Source organism: Dendropsophus ebraccatus, chromosome 8, assembly GCF_027789765.1.
Source record: "Dendropsophus ebraccatus isolate aDenEbr1 chromosome 8, aDenEbr1.pat, whole genome shotgun sequence".
Taxonomy (NCBI): Eukaryota; Metazoa; Chordata; class Amphibia; order Anura; family Hylidae; genus Dendropsophus; species Dendropsophus ebraccatus.
Window position 1 is genome coordinate 27105283 of NC_091461.1, and position 27390 is coordinate 27132672.

The following is a 27390-nucleotide window of genomic DNA, read 5'->3' on the forward strand; positions in this document are numbered from 1 at the left end:
CGCCGTTGTCTCCGCTCCCTGCTGTCTGTACCAGAGGAGGCGCCGTTGTCTCCGTTCCCTTCTGTCTGTACCTGAGGAGGCGCCGTTGTCTCCGCTCCCTGCTGTCTGTACCAGAGGAGGCGCCGTTGTCTCCGCTCCCTTCTGTCTGTACCTGAGGAGGCGCCGTTGCCTCCGCTCCCTGCTGTCTGTGAATTAGGAGGCAAAGCTTCCTGATCTATCTCCAGTGTGACACCCAGTGTAATGTGATTCTATGGTGCCGTCTCCTAATGCACAGGTACACTCAGCAGTAGAGTTGATCGAAACTCGGGAAATCCTAGGCTCGTTCGAACTCTAACATTCACAAACCTTCCGCATTAGATTCCTGATGCCTTCCTGGTCCGTGGGGAAGGAGGAGAGTGCTCGGGTACCGCCTGGAATTCCGGGATTCAGCCTATTACCTATTACCTAGGCTGAATCCTATAATTCCAGGCAGTACCCGGGCTGTCTCCTCCTTCCCCACAGACCAGACAGGCATCAGCAATCTAATGCAGCAGGTTTGTGAATGTTCGAGTTCTATAGAACCTAGGATTTCCCAAGGTTCGATCAGCTCCACTCAGCAGCGGAGACAACAGCAGTAATACCTCCAGTAAGGTTTTCCATCACCAAATTCAAAATAGAAATAATTTAGAAAAATGACTCTTGTATCATGGTCGCTGTATATACAGATACAGGTGCTTTATAGATTGGTGTAGGGAACCTTGGCTCCCCAACTGTTGGAGAACTACAACTCCCATCATACATGAACAGTCAAAGCTAAAACTTTGGCTGTCCAGACATGATGGGAGTTGTAGTTCTGCAACAACTGGAGAGCCAAGGTTCCCTACCTCTGCAGATAGTAGGTGAGGTTTATATAAATGTGATATATATTTGGAGAGGGCAGTTATTAAGGGGTTAAGTATAGAATAATGTACAACAGACCTATGGCTGTATCCATGGTTTCCAGGCATCCTAAGGGCTGCATCCAACTTCACCAATAATCAAATTGAACTAGATATTATCTATCTATCTATCTATCTCCTATCTATCTATCTATCTATCTATCTATCTATCTATCTATCTATCTATCTATCTATCTATCTATCTATCTATCTATCTATCTATCTATCTATCTATCTTATCTCAGCACTCTCAGCTTTCTCCTCCATAGCTGCAGTTCCCTGTCTGTCCTATAGGGGCTGTACCTTTGCACTGGTTGCACCTCCAGTGGGTTAGTTGGTGTGTCTAATGCATCCTCCACCTTTCTCTGCCTGGCATTACCTATATTAGGCTGCTCTTCCCACCCACCTGTGGCTAAGCAATAGTTTGGTTCTTTTTTCCATTCTAATCTTTTATTGTAATTTTCACATAAAATAACAAAAAACAATTCACAATAAACACAGAAAGACATAAACAAAGGAAGGAACCCAGTTATGTGTCAGTTACTTTTTTTTTTAACCCATAAGGGAAATGCACACCCAAATGCATATTATATGTTCACATGCACATATGGGTAGACTGATATATATACATAATCATATACCTACATATACATACCGCTAGATACATAACTACTCATAAAAAAACTACTAATTTTTAAGAAATCTCGTGTCTGGGACAAACTTTCATCCCTTAACTAACTTAGGCATGAAAAAAAAAAAGAACAATAATCATGACCACAGTGAGCCTCTCTCTCTCATGTTCACTTCCACTTCCTATTCCTCTATCTTCCATATCATTATGATAAAGATGTAGTATGGGTTTCTTTACCTCCCTCCCCCCCCCAAAAAAAAACTACAACAACACAACAACCCCCCCCCCCTTTCTCCTGTCCCCTCTCTCCCATATGACAGACTATTCCAACTCTTATCTTGCAAACTCAGTCGTTTCCTGGAAGTGAACCCAAGGTGCCCATGTATTCTGAAACTGCACCCCCCGATCATATAGTTGTGCTGAAAGATCTTCCAGTCTATATATATTTTCAACCTTGCTCAACCATGTCTTTACTGACGGGGTATCTTCTCTTTTCCAGAACAAGGAAATGCATGCTTTCGCAGCATTAATCAGATGTCTAACGAACGATCTTTTATAGGTTTTTATTGGCATTTCAGACAAATGGAGTAAACAAAATGCTGAAGTGAAAGGGAAGTTATAGCTCGTCACTTTTGAAATGATTCCCCAAACATTCTCCCAAAACCTTTTTATCTTGGGGCAGCTCCAGAATACTTGGACAAAAGAACCAGTTCCCCCACAACCTCTCCAACAATTCTCAGATATCTCTGGAGAAAATCTATGTAAGCGTTCTGGAACCCGGTACCATCTTGATAATATTTTGAAGTTTGTCTCCTGGTACCTACTTGAAATCGAGGAGGTATGCGTTAATATGCAAATCTGGTTAACCTGCTGATCTGAAAAAGAAATCCCCATCTTCTTCTCCCATGACCCAATATATGAAGGCCTGGGAGCATCTGGGGGCGATCCCAGCATAGTATAAATTTTTGATTAGCAATGTTGTTGAGGACCAATGTTATCACACATTTTTTCAAAAGCTGTAAGTGATTGGTTATGGCTTCCTAAGGCCGCAATAGATCTCAGAAAATGACCTAATTGCAAACATCTCCAGAAGCCTAGTGGACAAGGCTGAGAGAGGCCCAGTAAATAGTTTTGTGTCGGCAGGGTATTTCCGTCCATGAACGATCTTACCCTAAACTTATTAGCCCGAAACCACTTGCTAAACACTGGATCCTCTACTCCTGCGGGGAAAGCCGGGTTTTGTAGTATAGGGAAAAAAGGTGATGGCGAAGGGGCTAAATGACCCTTACTAAGATATTTATCGCAAACTTTAAGAGTCGGGGTAATCGTTGGGTGTTTCAAAATATATTTTGGGGTATTTAAGATCCAAGGGGCGGCGGTCAACTCCAGAGAGGAAATATCATGTTCCATTTTCACCTACAATTTAGAATCCTTATGACAATGCCAATCCACCACTCTTGTAAGCAGCAAGGCTACATAGTAAAGATAGACGTTCCCACCTCTTTCTTCTGTCTAAACAAGCTAGCCCTGGCTACTCTTACTGCCTTCTGGGCCCAAATAAACCTTAATAATACTGAAGAGACTGTACGGAAAAAATGAAGAGGAATATGTATGGGCAATGTCTGAAACAAAAACAGCAGCCTTGGTAAGATGTTCATCTGAAATATAGCACATCTGCTAAACCATGTAAATGTTCCTTTCTGTCATCTATTCAGATCATTAGTTATATTTTTCAATAGAGGAAAATAATTTATCTGAAAAAGCTGGGATATACGGGCAGTGAGATATATACCCAAATACTTTAAAGAATGTGAATTCCAACGAAAAGAAAAAGAAGAAGATAGGTTAGATACTAAACTAGAAGGTAGGGTGATATTAAGTGCTTCAGATTTTTGCATGTTATTCTTATAATTAGATAATTTACTATGTCGTGTCAATTCCCTTATTAGATTTGGAAGTGAAACTGTGGGGTTAGAAAGAAAAAATAACAAATCATCTGCATATGCAGCAACTTTATGTGTGTGTCCTTTAATTGTGATACCCCCTATGTCTATATTTTTTCTTACATAACACAAAAGTGGCTCCAATGTGAGGAGAAAAATAAGAGGTGAGAGTGGACACCCCTGACGTGTACCATTTCGTATATTAAAGGGGGACGAGAGAAGGCCGTTGACCCAGACCACTGCCGGGGGGTCCGAGTACAGAGCACTCAACCAAGATGTCATATTGGGGCCTAATCCCACGTGCTGTAAAATACGTTTTTAAAAACGTCCAGTTGACTCAGTCAAAGGCCTTCTCTGCATCTGTAGATAAAAGCATTAGATTAACCGAGTGAGTAACCGCGTGATTAACTATGTTTATGGCCTGTGTAGTATTGTCCCGAGCTTCAAGAGTGGGCATAAAGCCTACTTGATCCAGGTGCACAACTTCTTGTAAATGAGGGATAATACGTGCCGTGAGTATCTTTGTGAACAACTTTATGTCCACGTTTAACAAAGAAATGGGCCTGTAATTCTGACACAAAGATAGATCTTTCCCCTCTTTGGGGATAACAGTAATATACGCTCTAAGGGCATCTTTAGGCAGTTGTGTTCCCCTAGGAAGGGCATTAAATGCCTGCAAAAAATAATCCTTAAGCTCTGTAATGAATTTTTTTATAATATTTTAAAGTCAGCCCATCTGGACCTGGAGCCTTGCCCTCTCGCGAAGCTTTAATAGCTTCCTCCAATTCTTTAAGTTCTATTGGTGCTTCTGAGGCCATGATGGCTTCTTCTGAAAAAGCGGGCAAGCCTGATTTTTAGTTTGGTTCTGCCATAGTGAAGGTGTGTGTTTCTGTCCTGCTGTCCTGAATTTATGCCTTCTTACCTGACAACGCCTCTGCCTGACCCCTGTGTACCATACTGACCCTCCTGTGTATGGCTAACACAGTAAGGGTTTACATATTTACAGTATTAGGTTTTTGTTTGGACTTTACTCAAAGTGCTGGATTTTCCTCTTTGATACTTGGTCACATGGTCAGCTGCACACCGGGGCAGGAAACTACATTCTGCAGGTGTGGTGAGATGAACTATCCTTGTGTTTGTTCATATGGGTCTATTCCTGCTCCCACACATTTGCTATGCCTGGATCTCTGTATTTAAAGTGACTCTGTACCCAAAATCTGCCCACCCCAAACCGTACCGTACCCCAATCTGCCCACCCCATACTTGTACTGTCAGATAGCTGCTTTTAATCCAAGATCTGTCCTGGGGTCCGTTCGGCAGGTGATGCAGTTACTGTCCTAAAAAACAACTTTTAAACTTGCAGCCCCGTGTCAAACTGCCGTGGCCTAAAGTGTCTGTGCATTAGGCTGGCACAACCTCTCCATCCCTCCTCCCCGCCCTCTTCATCATTAGGAATGTTCCAGGCAGCTATTCTACTATTCATAGACTGTGAGAACACTGCACATGGGCTGGATTGTTAAGGCACCTGTGCAGTGTTCATTACAAAGAAAAAGGAAAAATCCTGCCAGTGGCATTCCTAATGATGAGGAGGGTGGAAAGGAGGGACGGAGGGGTGATGCAAGGTTAGGGCACAGATACTCCAGGCCACGGCAGTTTGACAAAGGGCTGCAAGTTTAAAAGTTGTTTTTTAGGACAATAACTGCATCACCTGCCGAACAGACCCCAGGACAGATCTTGAATTAAAAGCAGCTATCTGAAGGTACAAGCAGTTTGTGGGGGACAGATTGTGGGTACAGAGTCGCTTTAAAGTCTCTTAGTCACATGACATAGAGCTGGGAGAGAGTACACTTAGCATGCACTTCTCCCAACTTGTTCTAGCGATGATTCAGAATCTTGACACCCAATTGATTAAAAAAAAATAATAATAATAAATAACAATTTTGAAGTGAAAGCTCCCATTTTAAGCATCATACTTGCAAATATGGAAAATTTTGTGTGTTCTCCCCTATTCTGTGGCTCATTATGAGGACCATCTATTGTGGCACCAATGGTATATTAGTACACCATACTATGTGTAAAAGAATTTCATTATGTGTACTTTATGCATAGGGTGAGTATGAAAATACTTGGGTACCATTCTGTAATAGTTCTAGCACAGCCACTGCTCCCCTAATGTGACATATTTTCAGCACCATGGAGAGAGGCTGAGCAGGGAATTGGAATATTCTATGATGGCTTCAAGGACCACGGACAGAGCATCCACACTACCGCATATTCGTTTTCTTCCCACATTAGACTTTAACCCCTTAGCGACCCATGACGTAGCTGATACGTCATGGTGCCGCTCGGGGTGTTCAGAGCGGGGTCCCGCCGGGACCCCGCTCTGAACGGCGCTGATCCCGGCTGACATGTGCAGCCGGGCAGTGCCTCTATTAGCCGGCGTGGGTCCCGTTGCCGTGCCGGCTAATTGAGCCTCTAAGTGCAGCTGTCAAACCTGACAGCTGCATTTAGAGGCACTGCGCCGCACGTCCCTGGTGTCTAGTGGGACGGATCTCCCCCCCGCAATGCGATCGCGGGGGGGAGATCCGTTCTTCTGCCCGTGCCGGGCCTCAGCGTCGGCATGACGCTGATCCCGGCTCGGCAATAGATTGTTATGGCCTGCAGCAGGCCATAGTAATCTATGACCGATCTAATCGATCTTTGCGGTGTATATACACAGCATTGATCTCTATGAGAGATCAGTGCTGTCTATATACAAGTCCCCCAGGGGGGCTTCTAGTTACAGTAAAAAAAAAAGTAAAAAAGTGTTTTTATTAATAAAAAATCCCCTCCCCTAATAAAAGTCCAAATCACCCCCTTTTCCCATTTTATAAATATAAATTAATAAATAAATAAATGAACATATTTAGTATCGCCGCGCGCGTAATCGCCCGAACTATTAATTAATCACATTCCTGATCTCGCACGGTAAACGGCGTCAGCGCAAAAAAATTCCAAAGTGCAAAATTGCGCATTTTTGGTCGCATCAAATCCAGAAAAAATGTAATAAAAAACGATCAAAAAGTCGTATATGCGCAATCAAGGTACCGATAGAAAGAACACATCATGGCGCAAAAACTGACACCTCACACAGCCCCATAGACCAAAGGATAAAAGCGCTATAAGCCTGGGAATGGAGCGATTTTAACCTCTTAAGGACCCATGACGTACCGGCACGTCATGGATCACTGTCACTTAAGGACCCATGACGTACCGGTACGTCCGCCCTTTAAACGGGCGCCGCGGCCGGCCGGGTCCCGATCGGGGGAGATAGCCTGCTATAATACATAGCAGGCCATCTCTCCCTGTCGGCATGGAGGGTTGTTAACCCCCCCCATGCCGACGATCGCCGCTATTGGCTGATAAGCCCATAGCGGCGATCGGAACCTTTCCGGGTCATCGGTGGCCCGATGACCCGGAAAAAAATGGCGGTCGGTGCTGTCCGAGGACGGCACCGACCGCCATTACTGTAAAAAGTAATGGTGGTCACGGTACCACCGTCCCGATCGCCGTGAACGGCCGGCCAGCCGGCCTGCCGTTCACGGCGATCAAAGTCCCCACAAGTAATAAATACCTGCTCCGGACCCCTCAGCTAGGTAGCTGAGGGGTCCAGAGCAGGTATTTGTACATTACTCACCTGTCCCGGGGTCCTGATCGGCGTCCTCTTCATCTTGTCGGGACTTCGGCTTCTTCAGTGAGTCCCAAACGGCTTGTTCCGGCTCCAGCGTCGTCTTTTTTCGTATTTTTCCGGCTCCAGCGTCGTCTATTTTCGGATCTTGCGCTCTGCTGCCCCCTAGCGGCTGATAAGTGTAATACATGTATCAGCCACTACAGGGATGTTCAGAATGCAGTAAAAAAATTTTTTTTTTTCCCAATTTTTTTTTTTCTATTTTCCGCACCCTATCGCCGCTGAGTGTTGATCAGCATCGCACGAAAGTGCGCTGCTAATCAGCAACTCCTCCTTTTTGGCGTAGGGTGTTTTTTTTCTATATTCTACTGCCACGGTCTGCTGATAAGTGCCGAACATAAGTGCGGCATTTATCAGCAACACCATTTTTGGCGTAGGTTTTTTTTGTATACTTACTGTAAAAAACACGTAAAAAAACACTACATTACACCACACTACATTGAATAAAGTTTTACACTACACCACTACATACCCTATATACCAATCCCCATATAAAGATGGCCCCCAGGGTGTTTTCGGTATCGGACGCATACGTTATTATTGCCTCCGACACCGAAACAGCCAGTGAGGATGAATGGGGGGATCCTTCTTTCCTCCATTCATCCTCATCATCCTCATCATCCTCATCATCCAGTGACATGTCTGGGGGGTAGCGTAGCGTACGCTGCCCCCCAGACACGTCTTTTCCGCCAGTACCGTCCCAATAAGAGATCACGGTATGGTGTGAAATTCTACAAACTCTGTGAGCGTACCTCAGGGTACACTTACAGATTTAGGGTACGTGCACACTGCGGAATGGCGAAGGATAACCCTTCGTGCATTCCGCAGCTGGCACCCGCCGGCGGACTGATGCAGGGGCGCGTCTCCGCCCGTGTCATAGACTCTATCCTATGCATGGGCGGATTCCATCATCCGTCATTCCATCAACACATTGGACGCAGAGCGGAATCCGCCCGTGCATAGAATGGAGTCTACGACACGGACGGAGACGTGCGCCTGCATCAGTCCGCCGGCGGGTGCCAACTGCGGAATGCACAAAGGGTTATCCTTCGCCATTCCGCAGTGTGCACGTACCCTTAGAGTGTATGAAGGAAGGGACACCCGAATCCAGCCCCCAGATGCCCACTCCCCCCCCCCCATCCTCGGAGTTAGTGGGGAGATCGTCCGGGAACTGATCTTCCCACTGCTGGATAAAGGTCACCACCTGTACGGGGATAACTTTTATACCAGCACCCCCTCTTGCGGTCCCTCGCTGCCCGAGCTACTGTAGCTTGCGGCACGATCCGAACATACCAGAAGTAGTAATAGAGCCCTAATATTTAGCAGCCATGGAGCGGACCCAGAGCTTCTGGATATGAGGGACCCCGTATCGCACCAGGACAACATTTTCCAGGTGACGTCCTGCACACTGGAGAAAGGGAGACCCCAGAAGAAGTGCAGAGTGTGGGGTAACAGGGGGATCAGGAAGGACAACATTTTCCAGTGTGACACCTGTCCTGATCCCCCCGGCCTCTGCATACTGGATCGCTCCAAGGCGCACCACACGTCACTGGGGTTCTACATTATCTAAATTCTGTCCCTTATTCCTATTTCAGGGGTCACGTTGATCCGGGGATTATTCTGATCGCCATTATGGAGTTGGGAAGGAATTTTTCCCCTGTGATGAGGCTACTGTCGTCTGCCTCACGAGGGGTTTTTGCCTTCCTCTGGATCAACACAGGTTGAGTTTGATGGACACCTGTCATTTCCAACCTTATAAACTAATAATTGGCCTAATACCCCCAAATAAATTAGAATTGTCCCTTTTCCCCAGCTAAGTAGGTATGGCCGCCATTCCCATTAGAGGATGCCATGATGCAATTACAAAGCCTCTGTGCGGCCAGGACAGTAGAAACCCCCCACAAGTGACCCCATTCTGGAAACTACACCCCATAAGGAATCTAAGAAGGGGGGCAGCGGGGATATGGCCCCCTGGTGACGGCCACATTTGGGACGTGAAAATGAAAAAAAATGGTATTTTTTATTTTCACGGCACATGTTCTACACATGTGCCCACCACTAGTGGGGTCCATATGCTCACTGCACCCCTTGTTAGATTCCTTATGGGGTGTAGTTTCCAGAATTGGGTCACTTGTGGGGGGTTTCTACTGACCTGGCAGCACAGGAGCTTTGTAATTGCGACATGGCCTCCATCCCCCATTCCAGCCTCTAAATGGCGCTCTGTCCTTTTGGTGACTTGCCCTGTGCCCATATGGCATATTATGTCCACATGTGGGGTATTTTCGTACTCAGGGGAAACTACCCTACACGTTTTGTGTTCATTTTCTTTTTTAACCCCTTGTGGAAATGGAAAAAAATCAAGGCTAGACCAACATTTAGTGTAATTTTTTTTTAATTTTTACTCTAAATCATTGATCTTGTCTTGATTTTTTCATTTTCACAAGGGGTTAAAAGATAAAAAAAAACACAATGTGTAGAGCAATTTCCCCTGAGTACGGAAATACCCCACATGTGGACATAAAGCGTCATGCGGGTGCAGGGTAAGCCTCCAAAGGGAAGGAGCGCCATTTGGTTTTTGAAGGCTGGATTTGGATGGAATGGATTTCGAGGGGCCATGTTGCATTCAAAAGGCCCCTGTGTTGCCAAGACAGTTAAACCCCCCACAAGTGACCCTATTATGGAAACTACACCCCTCAAGGAATGTAACAAGGGGTGTAGTCAGCATATGGACCCCACTGGTGACGGGCACAAATGTGGAACAATGTGGCGTGAAAATGAAATATTAAATTTTTTACACTATAATGTTGGTCTAGCCTTGAATTTATCATTTTCACAAGGGGTTAAAAGAGAAAAAAAAACACAAAATGTGTAGAGCAATTTCCCCCGAGTCCGTAAATACCCCACATGTGGACATAAAGCGCCATGTGGGCGCAGGGCAAGCCTCTGAAGGGAAGGAGCGCCATTTGGATTTTAGAGGTTGGATTTGGCTAGAATGGATGATGAACGCCATGTCGCATTTACAGAGCCCTTGTGCTGCCAAAACACTGTAAACCCCCCACAAGTGACCCCATTCTGGAAACTGCACCCCTCAAGGAATCTAACAAGGGGTGCAGTGAGGATATGGACCCCTGGATGACGGGCACATTTGTGCCATGAAAGTGAAAAAATGAAAATTTTCACTTTCACGTCACATTTTTCCACATTTGTGCCCGTCACCAGTGGGGTCCATATGCTCACTGTGCCCCTTGTTAGATTCCTTGAGGGGTGTAGTTTCCAGAATGGGGTCACTTGTGGGGGGGTTTCCAGTGTCTTGGCAGCACGAGGGCTCTGTAAATGCGACATGGCCCTTGAAATCCATTCCAGTGAAATCCAGCTTCCAAAAGCCAATTGGCGCTCCTTCCCTTTGGAGGCTCGTCCTGCGCCCGCTTGGCACTTTATGTCCACATGTGGGGTATTTCTGTACTCGGGAGAAACTGCGCTACATGTTTTGTGTTTTTTTTTTCCTTTTATCCCTTTGTGAAAATGAAAAATTGAAGGCTAGAACAACATTTTAGTGTAAAAAATACTTTAGTCTTTTTTCAAGCCATATTGTTTGGAAAATCTGTGAAGCACCTGTGGGGTCCAGATGCTCACCGCACCCCTTGTTACATTCCTTGAGGGGTGTAGTTTTCTAAATGGTGTCCCTTTAGGGGTGTTTTTTAGGTTTTGGCACCCCAGAGCCTCTGCCAACCTGAAGTGGTACAGTCAAAAATGACCAAAAATAACGGAGCCATTGAAATTCACTAGGCGCTCCCTTATATCTGAGGCTTGTGGTTGCGTCAAATAGCGCAATAGGGCCACATATGGGGTATTTCTATAAACTGCAGAAACGGGGCAATCAATATTGGGGTGCATTTCTCTGGTAATAGGTTTATAATTATGAAAAATATTGGATTACAATAAAATCTCTGCACAGAAAATTAAAATTTTCAAATTTCTTACACACTTAGCTTTTATTTCTGTGACTCCCCTAAAGGGTTAAAAAACTTTCTGGATGTGCTTTTGCAGAGTTTAGGGGGTGCAGTTTCTGAAATGGGGTGCTTCGTGGGGCTTTCTAACACACAGTCCCCTCAAATACACTTTAAAAACCTGAACAGTTCCCTAAAAATATCTGATTTTGAAATTTTACAGAAAATTTGGAAATTTGCTGCTAATGTTTTAAGCTTCCTATTGTCTAAAAAAAATGAAATATAGTTTAATAAATGCCGCCAACATAAAGTAGACATGTTGCTAATGCTATTTAATATATAATTTATGTGGTATAACCACTTTATGTATAAGCAGAAAAGTTTTAAAGTTGGAAAAATGCATTTTTTCACAATTTTTCACGCTATTTTGGGTTTTTTCATAAAGATTCGTTATAAGTATCGACTCCAATTTACAAGAAATGTGAAGTACAATATGTCACGAGAAAACAATCTCAGAATCAGCCGGATAGGTAAAAACATCCCGAAGTTATTAATGAATAAAGTGACACTGGTCATATTCATAAAATTTGCTCCGGTCCTTAAGGCCATTTCAGGCCCGGTCCTTAAGGGGTTAAGGAACGTATATTTGTTAACAATGGTTTGAATTTTTTACAGGCCATCCGATACAATATAAGTTATACATGTTATATATCATTGTAATTGTAACGACTTGAAGAACATGCATAACAAGTCAGTTTTACCATAGGACGGACGGCGTAAATGCAAAACTCCCCGAAATCAAAACAAATTCGTTTTTTTTTCAATTTGACAGCGCAAATGATTTTTTTCCGGTTTCGCAGCATATGTTATGGAAAAATAATGCCTGTCATTGCAAAGTACAATTGGTTTTGCAAAAAATAAGCGCTCATATACGTCTCTAGGTGAAAAAATGCAAGCGCTATGGACTTTTAAACTTAAAATGGAATAAGCAAAAGCGCAAAAACGAAAATAGGCTTTGACCTTAAGGGGTTAATAGCATATCTACAGGATAGAAGAGAAATGGCTGATAAGTGTGTGTGTGTGTGTGTGTGTTTGTGAGGGGGGGGGGCATTTCAGTATACAGTATCTATGTTTATAAATACAAATAATAACCGAGCGCTCACATTTTTGGATTCTTCGATTTTCTCAAAGTGCTGCAGGTTTCTTAAGGATCAACATCAAAGGGAAGGCTCCGCCAAGTATCATAGTTTTAGCGGAGTTTTTTTTGTTACATTGGAGATTTTTTCTTAGGTTAATGCCTTGTTTTATCAAGTGTCACTGTATGTTCTATTTTTTGACTGCTAGATGTATTGTTGCTAATGAATAATCTAAGAAGACAGCAGCCCTGGGTAAGCATGCCATATGTGCATATTGTACGGCTGCCTGTTACACTACATATAGATGTGCTAATTTTTTCTATGTCTAACAATCACTGGTAGGTCTATAAATTAAGTGATTTATGGCATTCAATAAGAAATTAACCATTTGAATTTTTAGCAATCGTGTTTTTATTTTTCCTTTGACAAAACTACATGAAGGCTTGTTTTTTGTGGGGAAAGTACTTTTTCAGTGCACCCTTCATTTTTTACACACATTGTATTGAGAAGCAATACATGTACCTATCTAGCCATGTAGCAAGTTGCCTCTCCATGGGTAGATAGGTTCCCCCTAGTAGGTAGCTGATGGGATAGGCTCCCTCCCAGTAGGTTTACAATGTTCCTTCCTTGATGCTGATAGACACACCCATGATACATACTGTTCCAGTAACGTTTGTACAGCATTACGCGTGATACGTACAAATAACATGACGCTCTGCGGACGCACATTGGAATCATGTATGTAACACTGCGCAAGAAATATGAACGAAATGTGCGGACATTGCCATAAATGTTTGTAAAGCGTTTGCAAATATTTTTCCTTCGCAACTGCAGAGAGTGGCATTATACTGCGATTTTGGGGTGTTGGGTGCATCCAGGCATGCTCCCCCTAATTTCCCAGTGTCATTCCGGAGGGGTTCGCATCGTTTAGGGAGGTTTCATGGGAGACTTGTTTACCTCCAAGTGATCGAATTCTGATTTCCAAGTGCCGCAATTTTTTTCCCCATAGACTATAATGGGATTGAATACTCGTTCGAATAGTCGAATATCGGTGCCTATTTGATTCGAATTCTCAAAAGTCAAATATTTCACTACTCGCTCATCTCTAGTGATGATATATATGGAGCCACATATAGGGTGCCACGAAAAGTATGTACATCAGCAGGGACTCCTTCTTTTGAAAGGAGTCCCTGCTCCTATAAGTACTTTCTACCACATGCTACACTGATCACATGTAAAATGTAGTGCATCATCAATTAAGTTAGTGGCTGCTCTATCTGTAAGAGATTTTTGGCTTTTTGTAACTTCCCTTTCTAAATCTACTGTTTACCAAGAATTGAAGGGGCCGAACTACAGTGATCAGTAGTGGCTCCAATATATAAGGGGATATCTGAGATGAGACCTTACAAAGAACATCTCTTCTAGAGGAATAGGCTCATCCAAACAAGAATTATATGGATGATCCATTCATTTCAACTTATGGGGCCCACAAGAGTAGCTCTTCATTAAATGACGTGTGATATGGATAGGGATCATCCCAACAGTATAACCTTTCACCTTCTTTTCCGCAATATGATTTCTCAGCTCAGTTCTTAATGGAGCGCTAATGTAATGGGTTTTTACCTTGGCCGTTGTGCACACACGCACAGAACGACACTCCTGACGTGTATTAATATATATTTACTTGATATTCAACACATGCAGTGGATATTATTTCAAATGATGTTCAGCCAGAAATACGGGTCATTATGGAGATAATTGCTTACAGAGTCTTCATAATGAACTGTTGCTGGTATATCATGTTTCTCATGTAATAAAATCAAAATGTAATTTATTTTTAATAAGTTCTACAATTTCCCCGAATCGACCAGGTTCTTGGTGCAGGTCTCGGATATTTATGATGATGTCGAGCGGAGTTTAGAATGTTCAATGATGCAGAACACGAATGTTAGAATGTAACATCCCAATGATCTACAGCTTTAATATTCTCTGTGCAAACATCTGTAATAGCCTGGATTACTGACTCATTACTGACATTTATTAGACAGAATTGGGCTTCTTACAGATTGAAAAAAAACTGTGCACTGATTCTATTTAACTTAAAAATTCAAAGGTACCTGAAAGTTCATATTCTGTGCATGGTATTCTTTGTTAAGAGGATTGTTTAGGATCAGAAATATGGCTGCTTTCTTCTAAACAAAAAAACGCGACACACTTGTGCATGTGCATGTTCTGCACATTAGTGTGGCTCAATCCCATATGCCTGAAGCAGGGCCGGCTCCAGGTTTTTGTGGGCCCTTGGGCGGCAGAGCCTAAGCGGGCCCCTTATTCATCCATCCACTATGCACCCACCATCCCCACACTATGCACAATGACTTTAAACACCACCACACACACACACACATTACTGGCACAGACACTTACTGACATACACATTACTGACACTGACTAACACACATACTGACTGATACACACTCACTGACTGACACAAACACACATTACTGGAACAGACACTTACTGACATACACATTACTGACACTGACTGACACATACTGACTGACACACACACACTTACTGAAACATTACTGGCTGACACACACACACACACACTGACTGACACACACACTTACTGAAACATTACTGGCTGACACACACACAGACTGACACATTACTGACTGGCACAAACACACATTACTAGCATAGAAGACACTTAGGGTCCTATTCCACGGGCCGAGGAGGGCCCGATGATCGTTGAGCGAGGGCTGCAGGGACATCGTTACCGATCTCCTTGCAGCCCTTGCAGCAGCAGTAATACATTACCTGTCCAGGCTTCTTCTCTGCGCTGTCTTCATCCCAGGGTCCTGCTCGCTCTATCTTCTGAATGGCCGGTCAGCTGACAGGCCACACTCAGCCAATCACAGGCCGCGGCGGTCCCGGCCTGTGATTGGCTGAGCGCTCCGTCAGCTGACCGGCCATTCAGAAGATAGAGCGCGCGGGACCCGGGGATGAAGAGAGCGCAGAGAAGAAGCCTGGACAGGTAATGTATGATGATGATGATGATGCTGCTGTCAAATCGTCGGTCGCCCGCGGTGCACCGCTATTCAACCGTAGCGATGCACGGTGGGGGAACGATGATTTTAGGTCTGGCCCTAAATGAACGATCAGCCGATGACACGATCATCGGCTGATCGTTCTCTCTATTTCACCGAACGATAATCGGACGAATCGGGCCAAATGGGGCCGATCCGGCCGATTATCGTTGCTGTGGAATAGGGCCCTTAGAGTCCTATTACAATTGCGAATTTTAACGATTGTTTATCGTTAACCTGAAATGGTTTGCCATGTTACACAGAACGATAATTGTTAGGTACGATCATTATTACAATCGTTATTGCGATCGTTATTATGATCGTTTGTTCCTTCTGATCCCACCAAAACAATGGACCACGTGCAATTACACTGAACGATTAGTGAAAAAAAGCGGAACTTGAGCGAACGCATGTGCAGTCACAGCGAACGATTAACGATGATTTTAGGTTCAGATCTAAATCAACGATCAACAACATATGAACGTTTTTTCGATCGTTGCCTGCAATTACACAGAACGATTATCGTTTAAATCCGAACGATATAACGATTTTTTGCATGATGATTGTCCCGTGTAATAGGGCCCTCACTGACACAGACTGACACATTACTGACTGACACATACACACTGACTGACACACATTACTGACTGACTGACACACACAGAACTTCATGCTCCCTCTTCCTCTCTGCCTGGCCTATCTCCACACTGTAATTAGGTTGAGGACCTACTGATCATGTCATCCTTCTTCCCTCTCTCTCTGTGCAGGACACGGGCACGTCCTATTCTTTCCCTATCCTCTGATGTTTAGGCTCACCCTGCACTACAACGAGTAGGATGAACATCAGCCACCGGGCCCCTCTCTCTCTCTGGGCCCCTGGCACTTGCCCGGGTAAGCCCTGTGCTGACACTGGCCCTGACCTGGAGCTCCAGTGGAGAGATGTGATCTATAGGTAGCATGTTATAGAGCAGGAAGAGCTGAGCCGATTGATAGATAGTTTTATAGGAAAACTGCAGAGAGCTGTCAATCACCATGTGTAAAACTAGTATATAGGATTCTTTATCACCAACTGCTAATACAGGGATACTAAGTTCTAGCTAGAGACTACCACAACTAGGTCTATTGCTAGCATTAGAGACAAGCACAACTTGAGCATGCTTGAGTGAGATTGCTTGGCATTTGAATACTGGTGGCTGACAAAGTTTAAAGGGGTTCTCCGGCGAAAATCTCTTTCTTTCAAATCAACTGGTCTCAGAAAGTTATATAGATTTGTAATTTACTTCTATTTAAAAATCTCAAGTCCTCCCATACTTATCAGCTGCTGTATGTCCTGCCGGAAATTTTCTTTTCTTTTCAGTCTGACACAGTGCTCTCTGCTGACATCTCTGTCCGAGACAGGAACTGTCCAGAGCAGGAGAGGTTTTCTATGGGAATTCGCTACTGCTCTGGACAGTTCCTGTCTAGGACAGAGATGGCAGCAGAGAGCTCTGTGTCAGACTGAAAAGAAAAGGAAATTTCCTGCAGGACATACAGCAGCTAACAAGTATGGGGAGACTTGAGATTTTTAACCTTTTAAGGACGGGGCCATTTTTTGTTTTTGCGTTTTCGATTTTTCCTCCTTGTGTTTAAAAGGCCATAGCACTTGCATTTTTCCGCCTAAAAACCCACATGAGCCCTTATTTTTTGCATCACTAATTGTACTTTGCAATCACAGGCTGAATTTTTGCATAAAGTACACTGCGAAACCAGAAAAAAAATTCAAAGTGTGGTGAAATTGAAAAAAAAAACCAAAAAAAAAAACGCATTTCTTTTATTTGGGGGGTATTTGTTTTTACGCCGTTCACCCTGGGGTAAAACTGACTTGTTATTTATGTTCCTCAAGTCGTTACGATTACTATGATATATAACATGTATAACTTATATTGTATCTGATGGCCTGTAAAAAATTCAAACCATTGTTAACAAATATACATTCCTTAAAATCGCTCCATTCCAAGGCTTATAGCGCTTTTATCCTTTGGTCTATGGGACTGTGTGAGGTGTCATTTTTTGCGCCATGATGTGTTCTTTCTATTGGTACCTTGATTGCGCATATGCGACTTTTTGATCGCTTTTTATTACATTTTTTCTGGATTTGATGCGACCAAAAATGTGCAATTTTGCACTTTGTAATTTTTTTGCGCTGACTCCGTTTACCGTGCGAGATCAGGAATGTGATTAATTAATAGTTTGGGCGATTACACGCGCAGCGATAGCAAACATGTTTGTTTATTTATTTATTTACTTTTATTTATAACCTGGGAAAAGGGGGGTGATTCAAACTTTTATTAGGGGAGGGGATTTTTACTAATAACAATACTTTTTTTTTTTTTTTACACATATACTAGAAGCCCCCCTGGGGGACTTCTAGCATATACACTTTGATCTCTCATTGAGATCTTTGCTGTATACTTATACAGCAAAGAACAATGAGATCGGCACTAGTTTGCTTTCGGCTGCTGCACTAGACACCAGGGAAGTGCTGCAGCTGGTAATCGGAGGCAGCTGTCAACTTTGACAGCTGCCTCCGATTACCTGATTAGCGGGCACGGCAATCACACCGTGCCCGCTAATAGCCGCGGTCCCGGGCTACACGCGGCACCCGGGATCGCGGCAGTTCAGAGCGGGGTCGCCGCGCGGCCCCCGCTCTGAACACCTCCTGGGGACACATGACGTACCGGTACGTCATATGTCCTTAAGAGGTTAAATAGAAGTAAATTACAAATTTATATAACTTTCTGAAACCAGTTGATCTTAAAGAAAAAGATTTTTGCTGGACAACCCCTTTAATGCTTTATCTATAGGCTGTATCTATTAGGTCTTCATCCAAATCCATTAGCCAGTGGTATTCAAATGCTGTGGCATCCGACTCAAGCATGCTCAATCCCCATACACGACCCAAGCATTGAGTTCCAACAAGGCAACTGGATACTTTCTTTTCTGTCCTGATGTCAGCTGTGACCTTGCTGGTTTTGGCCGAGGCCCTCCTTCTCCCCACAGCCGGTGAAGCCTTCTAAACCTTGCCTGCTCATTGCCTGGCTCTTGTTCTTGTGATGTCTTTATCGCCTATTGCCCATTGGATTCTTTGTCTAGTTCCGACCCCCCCCCCCCATTAGTTGCACCCTGCTTCCTCTCTTGGCTTTGGTCTGACTATGCTCCTGCTTTAACAATGCTACCAACTAGAATTCAAAGATTGCAACCAACCAAGTGGGAGTAAAATTGGTTATCAAGCGCTACAAAAACATGGCCACTTTCTTCCAGAGACAGCCCCACTCTTGTCTCCAGCTTGGGTGGGGTTTTGTTGCTCAGTTCCATTGAAGTGAATGGAGCTTAACTGCAAACCACACCTGAACTGGAGACAAGAGTTGTGTTGTCTCTGAATGAAAGTGGACATGCTTTTGTAGCACTGGATAATCCCTTTAAGGGTACAGGGAGATATCCCAGTATTGTCACTGTCAAACAAATTGAGGCACTGTGTAAGAGAAGTTACAATAAGGCATATGGACAGAGGTAGAATTAATTAAAAATTCCCTTTAACAAAGAAATTAATTAAATTTTGTTAATTATTCTACATTTAGTGAGATTATCATCCATGAACTATGCTGCAATCCGCTGGAGTCTAATGGAACAGCTGTTAACCTGAAATCTAGAGTCATTATAAACTTTAATGGAATTTTGGATTTCTTTAGAGAAGTAACTAAATCCAGTGTCCTACGCAGGAGCATACTAGCACCAGGCACTCGGGCCACAGGTCACAGATTTTTGGCCTGATGTCTATATTAGCGGCATATACAGTATGTAGCGAGTATATTAGTGGCAGGTATTGTCACTGCTGTGGCGGCATCCTATGCTTCGGACCATTGCTGCGCCAGCTCCCAGGGCTCTGCTGCAGGGGTGAATGCCGGAACACACATACAGGGGCCCGATGCTGCCTCACCACTCCTGCTTGGATAAAGCCCTAAGGCTATGTGGAAAACATGGATATAGTCATTGGCTGTATCCATGTTTTCCAGACAACCTTAGAGCTTTATCCAAGTTCAGCAGCCCCAGCTAATCAAATACCGAACGATCGGGTTCGGATGGACTCGAACCCGAACCCGGTTCGCTTATCTCTAATTGTCACATGTTTTTATGTAAAATAATAACATAGAATAAATAAGACAGAAAAATTTTACTCTTCACAATAATATTAACCCTTTATTTGTACCAAAAATCCATTTCCTGTAGTAATAGAGAAGATATATGACATATAACCTGTCACTAGACTGGAGACATTGCTGGTGGTAGCCGATCAGTATATATGTCTCTACTCATGTAAGTTATTTGTACACAGTACAGATCCCAAATGTATTACCAGAGAGGGCGACACTCATCTAATATATGTGAATAAGGACTTAGAAATAAGACAAACTGGACTTCATCCAAGAAAACAACATGGCGGCCTCTACACATAACATTAGATATAAGGATGATCAATACTACAATTCATCTGTGTATTAACTAGCAATCTGAAAAATAACACATACACATATATGATACTATTATAAGGGTGACTGGCCCTTTAATTTAGTTTTTGTTGTATAAATCTCTATGGAAACAGCCATTAACCAATAGGATTTGAATAATAACCTATAAATATATCACATGATTATTTAAATGAGTTGTTGTTGTTTAAATTGTTGTTGTTATGGGAATCTATAGCAACAGCCAACAACCAATAGGATTGAATAGGATTTGAATAATAACATATAAACATATCACATGATTATTTAAATGAGTTGTTGTTGTTGTTTGAATGAGTTGTTGTCGTGGGAGTCTCTAAAGCAACAGCCAACAGCCAATAGGATCGCAGGATTAGCGCTTAGAATTGCGTAAACAAACAGCAATCGGTGCCAGTCTGCGATCGCTCTTTTAGAGTTAGGACCGGCTTTTTTTTCGGATCGAAGCGATTTCTTTGCGTTTTTGCGGATTATTCGACTGAGACCCGGATCAACCAGCGAGGAGGAGGAAGAGGATTTACCACCGAGCGCAGAGGAGGAGGATTCACCATGACCAGCAGGAAGAGGAAGAGAGAGCTGATCAGCCAGTATGAGGAGGAGGCGTAAGTACAACCAATAGGGACACAGCACTACAATGTATCCCATGTCTCCCATACACTGACACAGGGGGTGGTTACCAGGGCAACCATATAGGGGACAGTACATGTATAGGAAATCCCCATCCATATATCTTATATAGGGTATATAGACATCATGGGGGGGGGGGCATACATATAATGGCTTTCTGACACAGCAGTAATGGGGGGTGGAGGGTTACCTGTACATAGACCAGATAGTCAGCAGCGCCATGTCTTCTTTACACCTGTAAATGTATAGTGTTAAAAAATAAATGTATTATCCAGCACAGATGCTGCGGTGACCGTCCAGTCTTCTCTCAGGCTGGGAGCCATGGTAACTTGTCTCTGTGGTCACCGGCCATTTTACTGTTCTCCCTGCTCAGTCATGTAGTCATGTGACCACTCATGTGCTGGTGCAGCGGGTTATTACTAACACTGGACCATCTGTGCTGGACTGATGGGGAATATATTTATATATATATACATACATAAACAGACATGTCTTTTCTTGAGATAACACTGCAGATTTAATTATTCTAAATTGGAGATTGTTACCATTGGACTAATGTAAAATCTTATCCTTCTACAGTGCAGCATCTACCACCCAGGAAGAGGCCCAGAAGAGGAGGAAGAAGGAGCGGACCCCCCAGCAGGAAGAGATGGACGCATTCATCAGCCTCCTGGACGACATCCACATCAACACCTTCCTGGCCAGGGATCGCTGTATGAGGATCTCGGATAAGGTATTATAACACTGTGCTTAGATAGCGGATAGCAATATTATTATATTACAGGATAGCGGGTACATATATACAGGTTCTGGGCAGCACTTGGGTCTCTCTTTCAATGACTTGCATGTATTATGGAGTAAAGGTGATTTGGTCATTGCTTTATATTCTACATGAATTGCAGGATTCCAGGAGCAGCACCGCACTTGTCTATCAGTTTTGTAGGAAGTAAATCTATAGTAACCTCTCACTGTCCTTCTTCTCCCTCTAGTACCTCCTGGCCATGGTCCTCGTGTACCTTCGGAGAGGACACCTACGTACCGAGGAATATAGAAGGAACTTTTTTCCAGCTCTGTGAGTATCTTTTATTATCACTTAGATAACCAGGTCTTTGTTTCCTTACAGCTTATTGGCCCTACACTGTTCTGACATGTTTCATCTTCTATTGTAATATTTTCTGACAGGTTCCTAGCAAACCAGTTGGAGGAAGATGAGGAAGATTTTCGGCGAGAGATCTACGCCTGGACCAGAGGAACCACCTGGACTGCGAAGAAAGAAGAACTTCTCCATAGACGCAACCAGTTGCTCCTCCGTATCGGATTTCGTGCTTGGGTGGACCGGACCACCTGTGATCTGGTGAGTAAAGAGATAATAAATCTCTCCAGTCTTGATGTAGCGTCTGTGGTAATATTATTATTGTAATGCATATTCTCTTTCATTCTAGGTCATGGCAGAAGAACCCTTGCATTGGGCCTGGAGAAGGGAGAGGAAGATCCACCACAGCTGGGCCATTCGCTACTACCTGAGGGATCCTAGAGAATTCACCACCTATGGCCCATCGAGGATCCCTCCGTCTTGCTCCCTGTGTAAGGCCCTCCAGCTCCATCCGTGCAAGGGGGAAATCTGCCAGACAGACACAGAGGAGGATTCCGGTGAGGAAGAATGAAGAACATCAAGGAGAAGAGGATCCCAAAGCCAAGATCAGCAATGCGGTATCCTTTTTTATTTTATTGATACACCAACCCACACTGTCTCACACACACACACAGACACACACACTCACACACACTACAGAAATGTTATAGTGTTACCTCCCTTAGTATGCCAGAGGAAGGGTAGTACAGCGGCCATGGCTTCCCTGCAGGTTTTCCCCCCTGGGGTTTTTTCCTGTCCTGAGTGTCGCTGTACTGGGAGGTAACAACCACATACACATACACTTACACTTACAATAAAAACATCTTTTTATTTCACACTAATTGCCGTGTCTGAGTCGTTTCTTCTATTCGTGTCTGTATACTTAAAGGGATTGTCTAATCATACTTAATCTTGCTGAGGGAAGCTTTGGCCAGTCAGGCCTCTCTTACAGGTCAGTAACGAGGGGCGCAGCTATTCCTGGGCGCAAGGTTGAGGGGGAAGGCGCCATACTTTCATGTACTGAACAGACATAAGCATAATCAATAGCGCTCATCTCTAGAACTGACTTGTAGTATTACATGTCAGCCATTTAGATGAAATCTTGATCTTGTTACATATGTTAAATTTATTTATTTTTTATGTTTTAAATAAAATCTATATTTTATTATTGTGGTGGTGTCAATGTCTGGTTACCAATGAAACGTTAATAGATAAAGTTACTCAGCCCTAAGGATTGACATGTACTAAACCTCAGCTTTGTTATAACACTTCTATTAAAGGGGTTATTCAGAATTACAAAATGTCATAGTTACTTTCTTGCAAAAACAGCACCACCCCTGTCCTCAGGTTGTGTGTTGTATTACAACTCAGCTCTATTTACTTCAATTAAAATGAGCTAGAAAACCACATCCAAACTGAGGACAGGAGAGGTGCTGTTTCTGGAAGTAAGTGCCCATGGTCAATCCCTTTAAGAAATTAATTTTTTTATTGTAACATAAGGTGAATATTACTATTAAAAACTCACAAGATAAGTGGATTTTTATGATGGGATTTCCCTAAAAAAGAATGGTGAAATTAACAGGGGCAGAGGCATCCTAAAAGCCATATGATATGGAATAAAGGTAATACTGTGATGTATTAGGCTTCTCCCATAGCCCTGCGCTTTGCTTTGGCTGTCCAGGTATGATGGGAATTGTAGTTTTGCAACAGCTGGAGGGCCGAAGGTTTCCCATCCTTGCTCTATGGCCTCATCAGCTCTGCACATCGCTCACAATATTGCAGGCTGACAAATTTGTGCAAAATCGCAGCAATTTTACCGCAATTTGGTGCAAATACAGTAATGTGAGTGATGTGCAGAGCTGTTCAGGGGCCCAGGACAATTTCTCATGTAGCCCCTACATTGCCAGTAACTTACTGCTGCTCCTGTGTGGGGAGTGGAGAGCTGTCAGCAGCAGAGAGGAGGGCGATCTGTCAGGGCTCCGGCCTGTGTCACTCCCCTCCAGGGAATGACAGGGCAGGATTGTGCCGCCCCCTAAAGGACCCGAGAATCTGCCGCCTGAGGCCTCATGGCAGAAGCGCCCCAGAGGCTACCCTACCTAAAAAGCTCCATGCCTCTACCCCTCAGTCGATGGTCTCAGGTGTATATGCAGTGTAACAGAATGAATATATAGATATATAAATTAATAAAACACATGAAAAAACACAACCCCAGTGAATATGGCGATTAGGAGACAATGCAGAGATCCATCCATGATCCATCTGGAATCAACATCAGAACAAAAGTTGTGCCCCCACCGCAGCTTTCTGGCATGGGTCTTTATGGCTGAGCAGCTGTATGCAAGCTTTACACCACCACGCACAATGACAAGCATCAGATGGAGCCATGTAAAACCGCCACCACTGGACTCTGCAGCGATGGAATCGTGTTCTGTGGAGTGACAAATCACATCTCTCTCTGGAAATCTGATGGATTGGTGTCTAGGTTTATTAAGTGCCAGGAAAGTATTTTCTGCCTCACTACATCATGATAAAGTTTGGTGGAGGAAGGATAATGCTGTGGAGATGTTTTTCAGGGGTTCTCTTAGGCCCGATACATTCAGGCAGGGCTGGACTGGGACTGAAAAGCAGCCTTAGCATTCAAACCCCAGGAGCGGCCATAGGATATCACCCCCCACCCCATACCCACACACACACACACACACTCACACTTGGATTTTGTTACTTGTACTTGGGAGTGTTAGGTGGTCCTGCAGGGGCAGTGATTTACCAACGGGGGGGCAAGGGGTTTTACCGGCGGCGGGACACAGTAACCATTATGATTGAATCCGATCATCCTGTCTGCACTGAATAAGCATCTGTACAAAGAGGGGACAGCAATAAAGGTTGGAATGCAGCTCATTGGCCCTTGGCACATGTAGGGGCGGGTGTTCATGCCAGAAGCTGGGCATGCTCCCCTGATTGAGAGATGTAGCCTGTTCAGCTTCTACTGACAGGCTTTGTCATTTGATGAGTACATAACACCCCTCATACCCCGCCGTGATCATGAGTGTTAAATAGCTGAACAGGGAGACAGGTCTTGTAGGGCTCCCTTTTCTCCTCTCCGTGCTACCTCATCCCCCTGGGCCCCTCTCCCCTCCATAGACCATAATGGACACAGAAATCCTGCTTCTTACGAAGTGAGGGGAGAAGCTGCAAAACATTTTTTTTTTAAGTACAGAAGGAAACTCTTTTTCTTAAAACCTATTACAAAGTTTCTTGAAATGGCTTATAACTACTGATACTTATTAATTTCTGAAACGTGACTTTTAAATGATCCTTTAACTCCTGAAGAGTGATGATGTTTGATAATAACATGGCCCTTGTTCAAACATATGTTGTTGTTCATGGTGGAGCCAATAATTTGGGGGCAGGGCTAGTGTATTTATGATTATGGACTATTTAAAGAAGAAGTCCGGCAAAATTTTTTATTAAAGTAAAGTATTGCCCCCCCAAACGTTATACAAATCACCAATATACACTTATTACGGGAAATGGTTATAAAGTGCTTTTTTCCCTACACTTACTACTACATCAAGGCTTCACTTCCTGGATAAAATGGTGATGTCACTTCCTGGATAACATGGTGATGTCACTTCCTGGATAACATGGTGATGTCACGCCCCGATTCCCAGAGCTGTGCGGGCTGTGGCTGCTGGAGAGGATGATGGCAGGGGGATGCTCAGCGTCCCTCCAGTGCCCTGTGTCCGTCAGTGTCCCCCTGCCATCATCCTCTCCAGCAGCCACAGCCCGCACAGCTCTGAGAGTCGGGTCGTGACATCACCATGTTATCCAGGAAGTGACATTACTATGTTATCCAGAAAGTGACATCACCATTTTATCCAGGAAGTGAAGCCTTCATGCAGTAGTAAGTGCAGGGAAAAAAGCACTTTATGTGCATTTCCAATAAAAAGTGTATATTGGTGATTTGTATAATGTTTGGGGGGGGGCAATACAGTACTTATATAAAAATTTTCACCAGACTTCTCCTTTAACCTCTTAAGGACCCATGCCGTATGGATACATCATGGAATCCTGTCAGTTAAGGACCCATGCCGTAGCCGTATGCCATGGAGTCTGGCAGTGCTTTGCAGTGAGCTCAGGAGCTGAGCTCACTTCAAAGCATGTGGGAACCAGCTGCTATATGCAGCCAGGTCCTCACTGTTAATGACGAACCACCATGCCAGTGCGGCACTCACATCAGTGGCAGGAGCTGTGCTCCTGTCACTAATCGATCGGGACCCACGCAGAATTACTGCAGGAGGTCTCTTACCTTCCTCTCGGCAGTCAGATCGGCGATCCATGTATAGAGCCTGCACAGGCTCTATGCAATGATCACAGATCACACTGATCAATGCTATGCTGTGGCATAGTAATGATCAGTGTATGTAATGTAATGTAATAATGTTTAAGTCCCCTGAGGGGACATAAAAAGTGTAAAAAAAAAATTAAAAAAGATTTAAAAAAAATCTTCCATACCCCTCCCCCAATAAAATTTTTTATCACAACCCTCTCCCATTTTATAAATAAAACACATAAAAATAAATAAATAAACATATAATATACCGTAGCGTGCGTAATCGTCTGATCTAATAAAATAAATCAATATTGTTCCCGCAAGTTAAACAGTGTAAACAAAAACGGTAAAAAAACGCCAGGATTGATTATTTTTATTACACTTTATTTAAAATAAAATGAATAAAAATTGACCAATGCAGCTCATATACACAAGTATGGTATTAATAAAAACTAGAGATCATGGCGCAAAAAATGATGCCCCATATGACCCCGTAGGTAAAAATATATAAGTGCTATAAGAGTCACAATAGGGCCATTTTAAATATACCTATTTGTAAAAAAAGGTTTTACTGCTAATAAAAAAAAGTAAAACATTAGAAAACCTAGTAAACCTGCATATCGCTGTGTTCAGACTAAACTATAGAATAAAAAAAAATGTCAGTTTTACGTTAAAGTGCATTACGTAAACATGGAAGCCCCCCCCCCCCCAAAAAAAAAAAAAAAAAATAAAAAAAAAATTGCAGAATAGCATTTTTTGACCCAAATTCACCCCATGAATGATATTTTGGGGTTTTTGTCATTCATTTTATGGCAGATTGAAAGATTACAAATTACAGATTACATTACAAAGTACACCTGTTCCTTAAAAAAACAAGACCTCAGATGGCCCTGTAGGTGGAAAAATAAGAGAGTTATGGGTTTGAGAATGCGAGGAGGAAAAGTGACAATTGACCTGGTCCTTAAGGTCATTTCAGGCCCGGTCCTTAAGGGGTTAAGGGACAGTATTTGGGCTTCTAAACTTATAGGGGGAGATTTATCAAACTAGTGTAAAGTAGAATTGATTTAGTTGCCCCTAGCAACCAATCAGATTCCACCTTTCATTTTCCAAAGAGTCTGTGAGGGATGAAAAGTGGGATCTGATTGGTTGCTAGGGGCAACTAAGACAATTTGATATACCAGTTTGATAAATCTCCCTTATTGTGATTTAAAAGCCTTCTCTCTTCTATACACTGTTTGATGGAGATGTGGCACAAAATATATGTTGTGGGGTTTGTGCCCCTGATTTATAGACACTAAAACATGGGTCCCAAAACTGCGGCCCTCCAGCTGTTGCAAAACTACATTTCCCATCATGCCTGGACAGCCAAA

General features: G+C 43.4%; 1 protein-coding gene and 1 long non-coding RNA gene across 2 annotated transcripts in view; one reads left to right on the forward strand and one right to left on the reverse strand.

The window, feature by feature from the left end:
* LOC138799192 (uncharacterized) overlaps positions 1-20914 on the reverse strand; it is an 83596-nt gene extending 62682 nt beyond the window's left edge. The window contains exon 1 of the long non-coding RNA XR_011364228.1: positions 20746-20914. This is a non-coding gene — a long non-coding RNA (uncharacterized lncRNA). The remainder of the gene's footprint in view (positions 1-20745) is intronic.
* LOC138799190 (speedy protein 1-A-like) lies at positions 20216-22529 on the forward strand. The gene is made up of 5 exons (XM_069980064.1): positions 20216-20530; positions 21135-21288; positions 21545-21627; positions 21738-21909; positions 21998-22529. Exons 1-5 carry the CDS (start codon positions 20478-20480, stop codon positions 22217-22219), a joined length of 684 nt encoding a protein of 227 aa, XP_069836165.1. The 5' UTR covers positions 20216-20477; the 3' UTR covers positions 22220-22529.
* The last annotated feature ends 4861 nt before the right edge of the window (positions 22530-27390 follow it).

Bases quoted from the DNA above. Each gene is read 5' to 3' on its own strand.
- LOC138799190 (XM_069980064.1), top strand. From the start codon at position 20,478: ATGACCAGCAGGAAGAGGAAGAGAGAGCTGATCAGCCAGTATGAGGAG. The intron at 21,289-21,544 runs GTATTATAACAC...TTCTCCCTCTAG, and splicing joins GTATGAGGATCTCGGATAAG to TACCTCCTGGCCATGGTCCT. The intron at 21,910-21,997 runs GTGAGTAAAGAG...CTTTCATTCTAG, and splicing joins ACCGGACCACCTGTGATCTG to GTCATGGCAGAAGAACCCTT.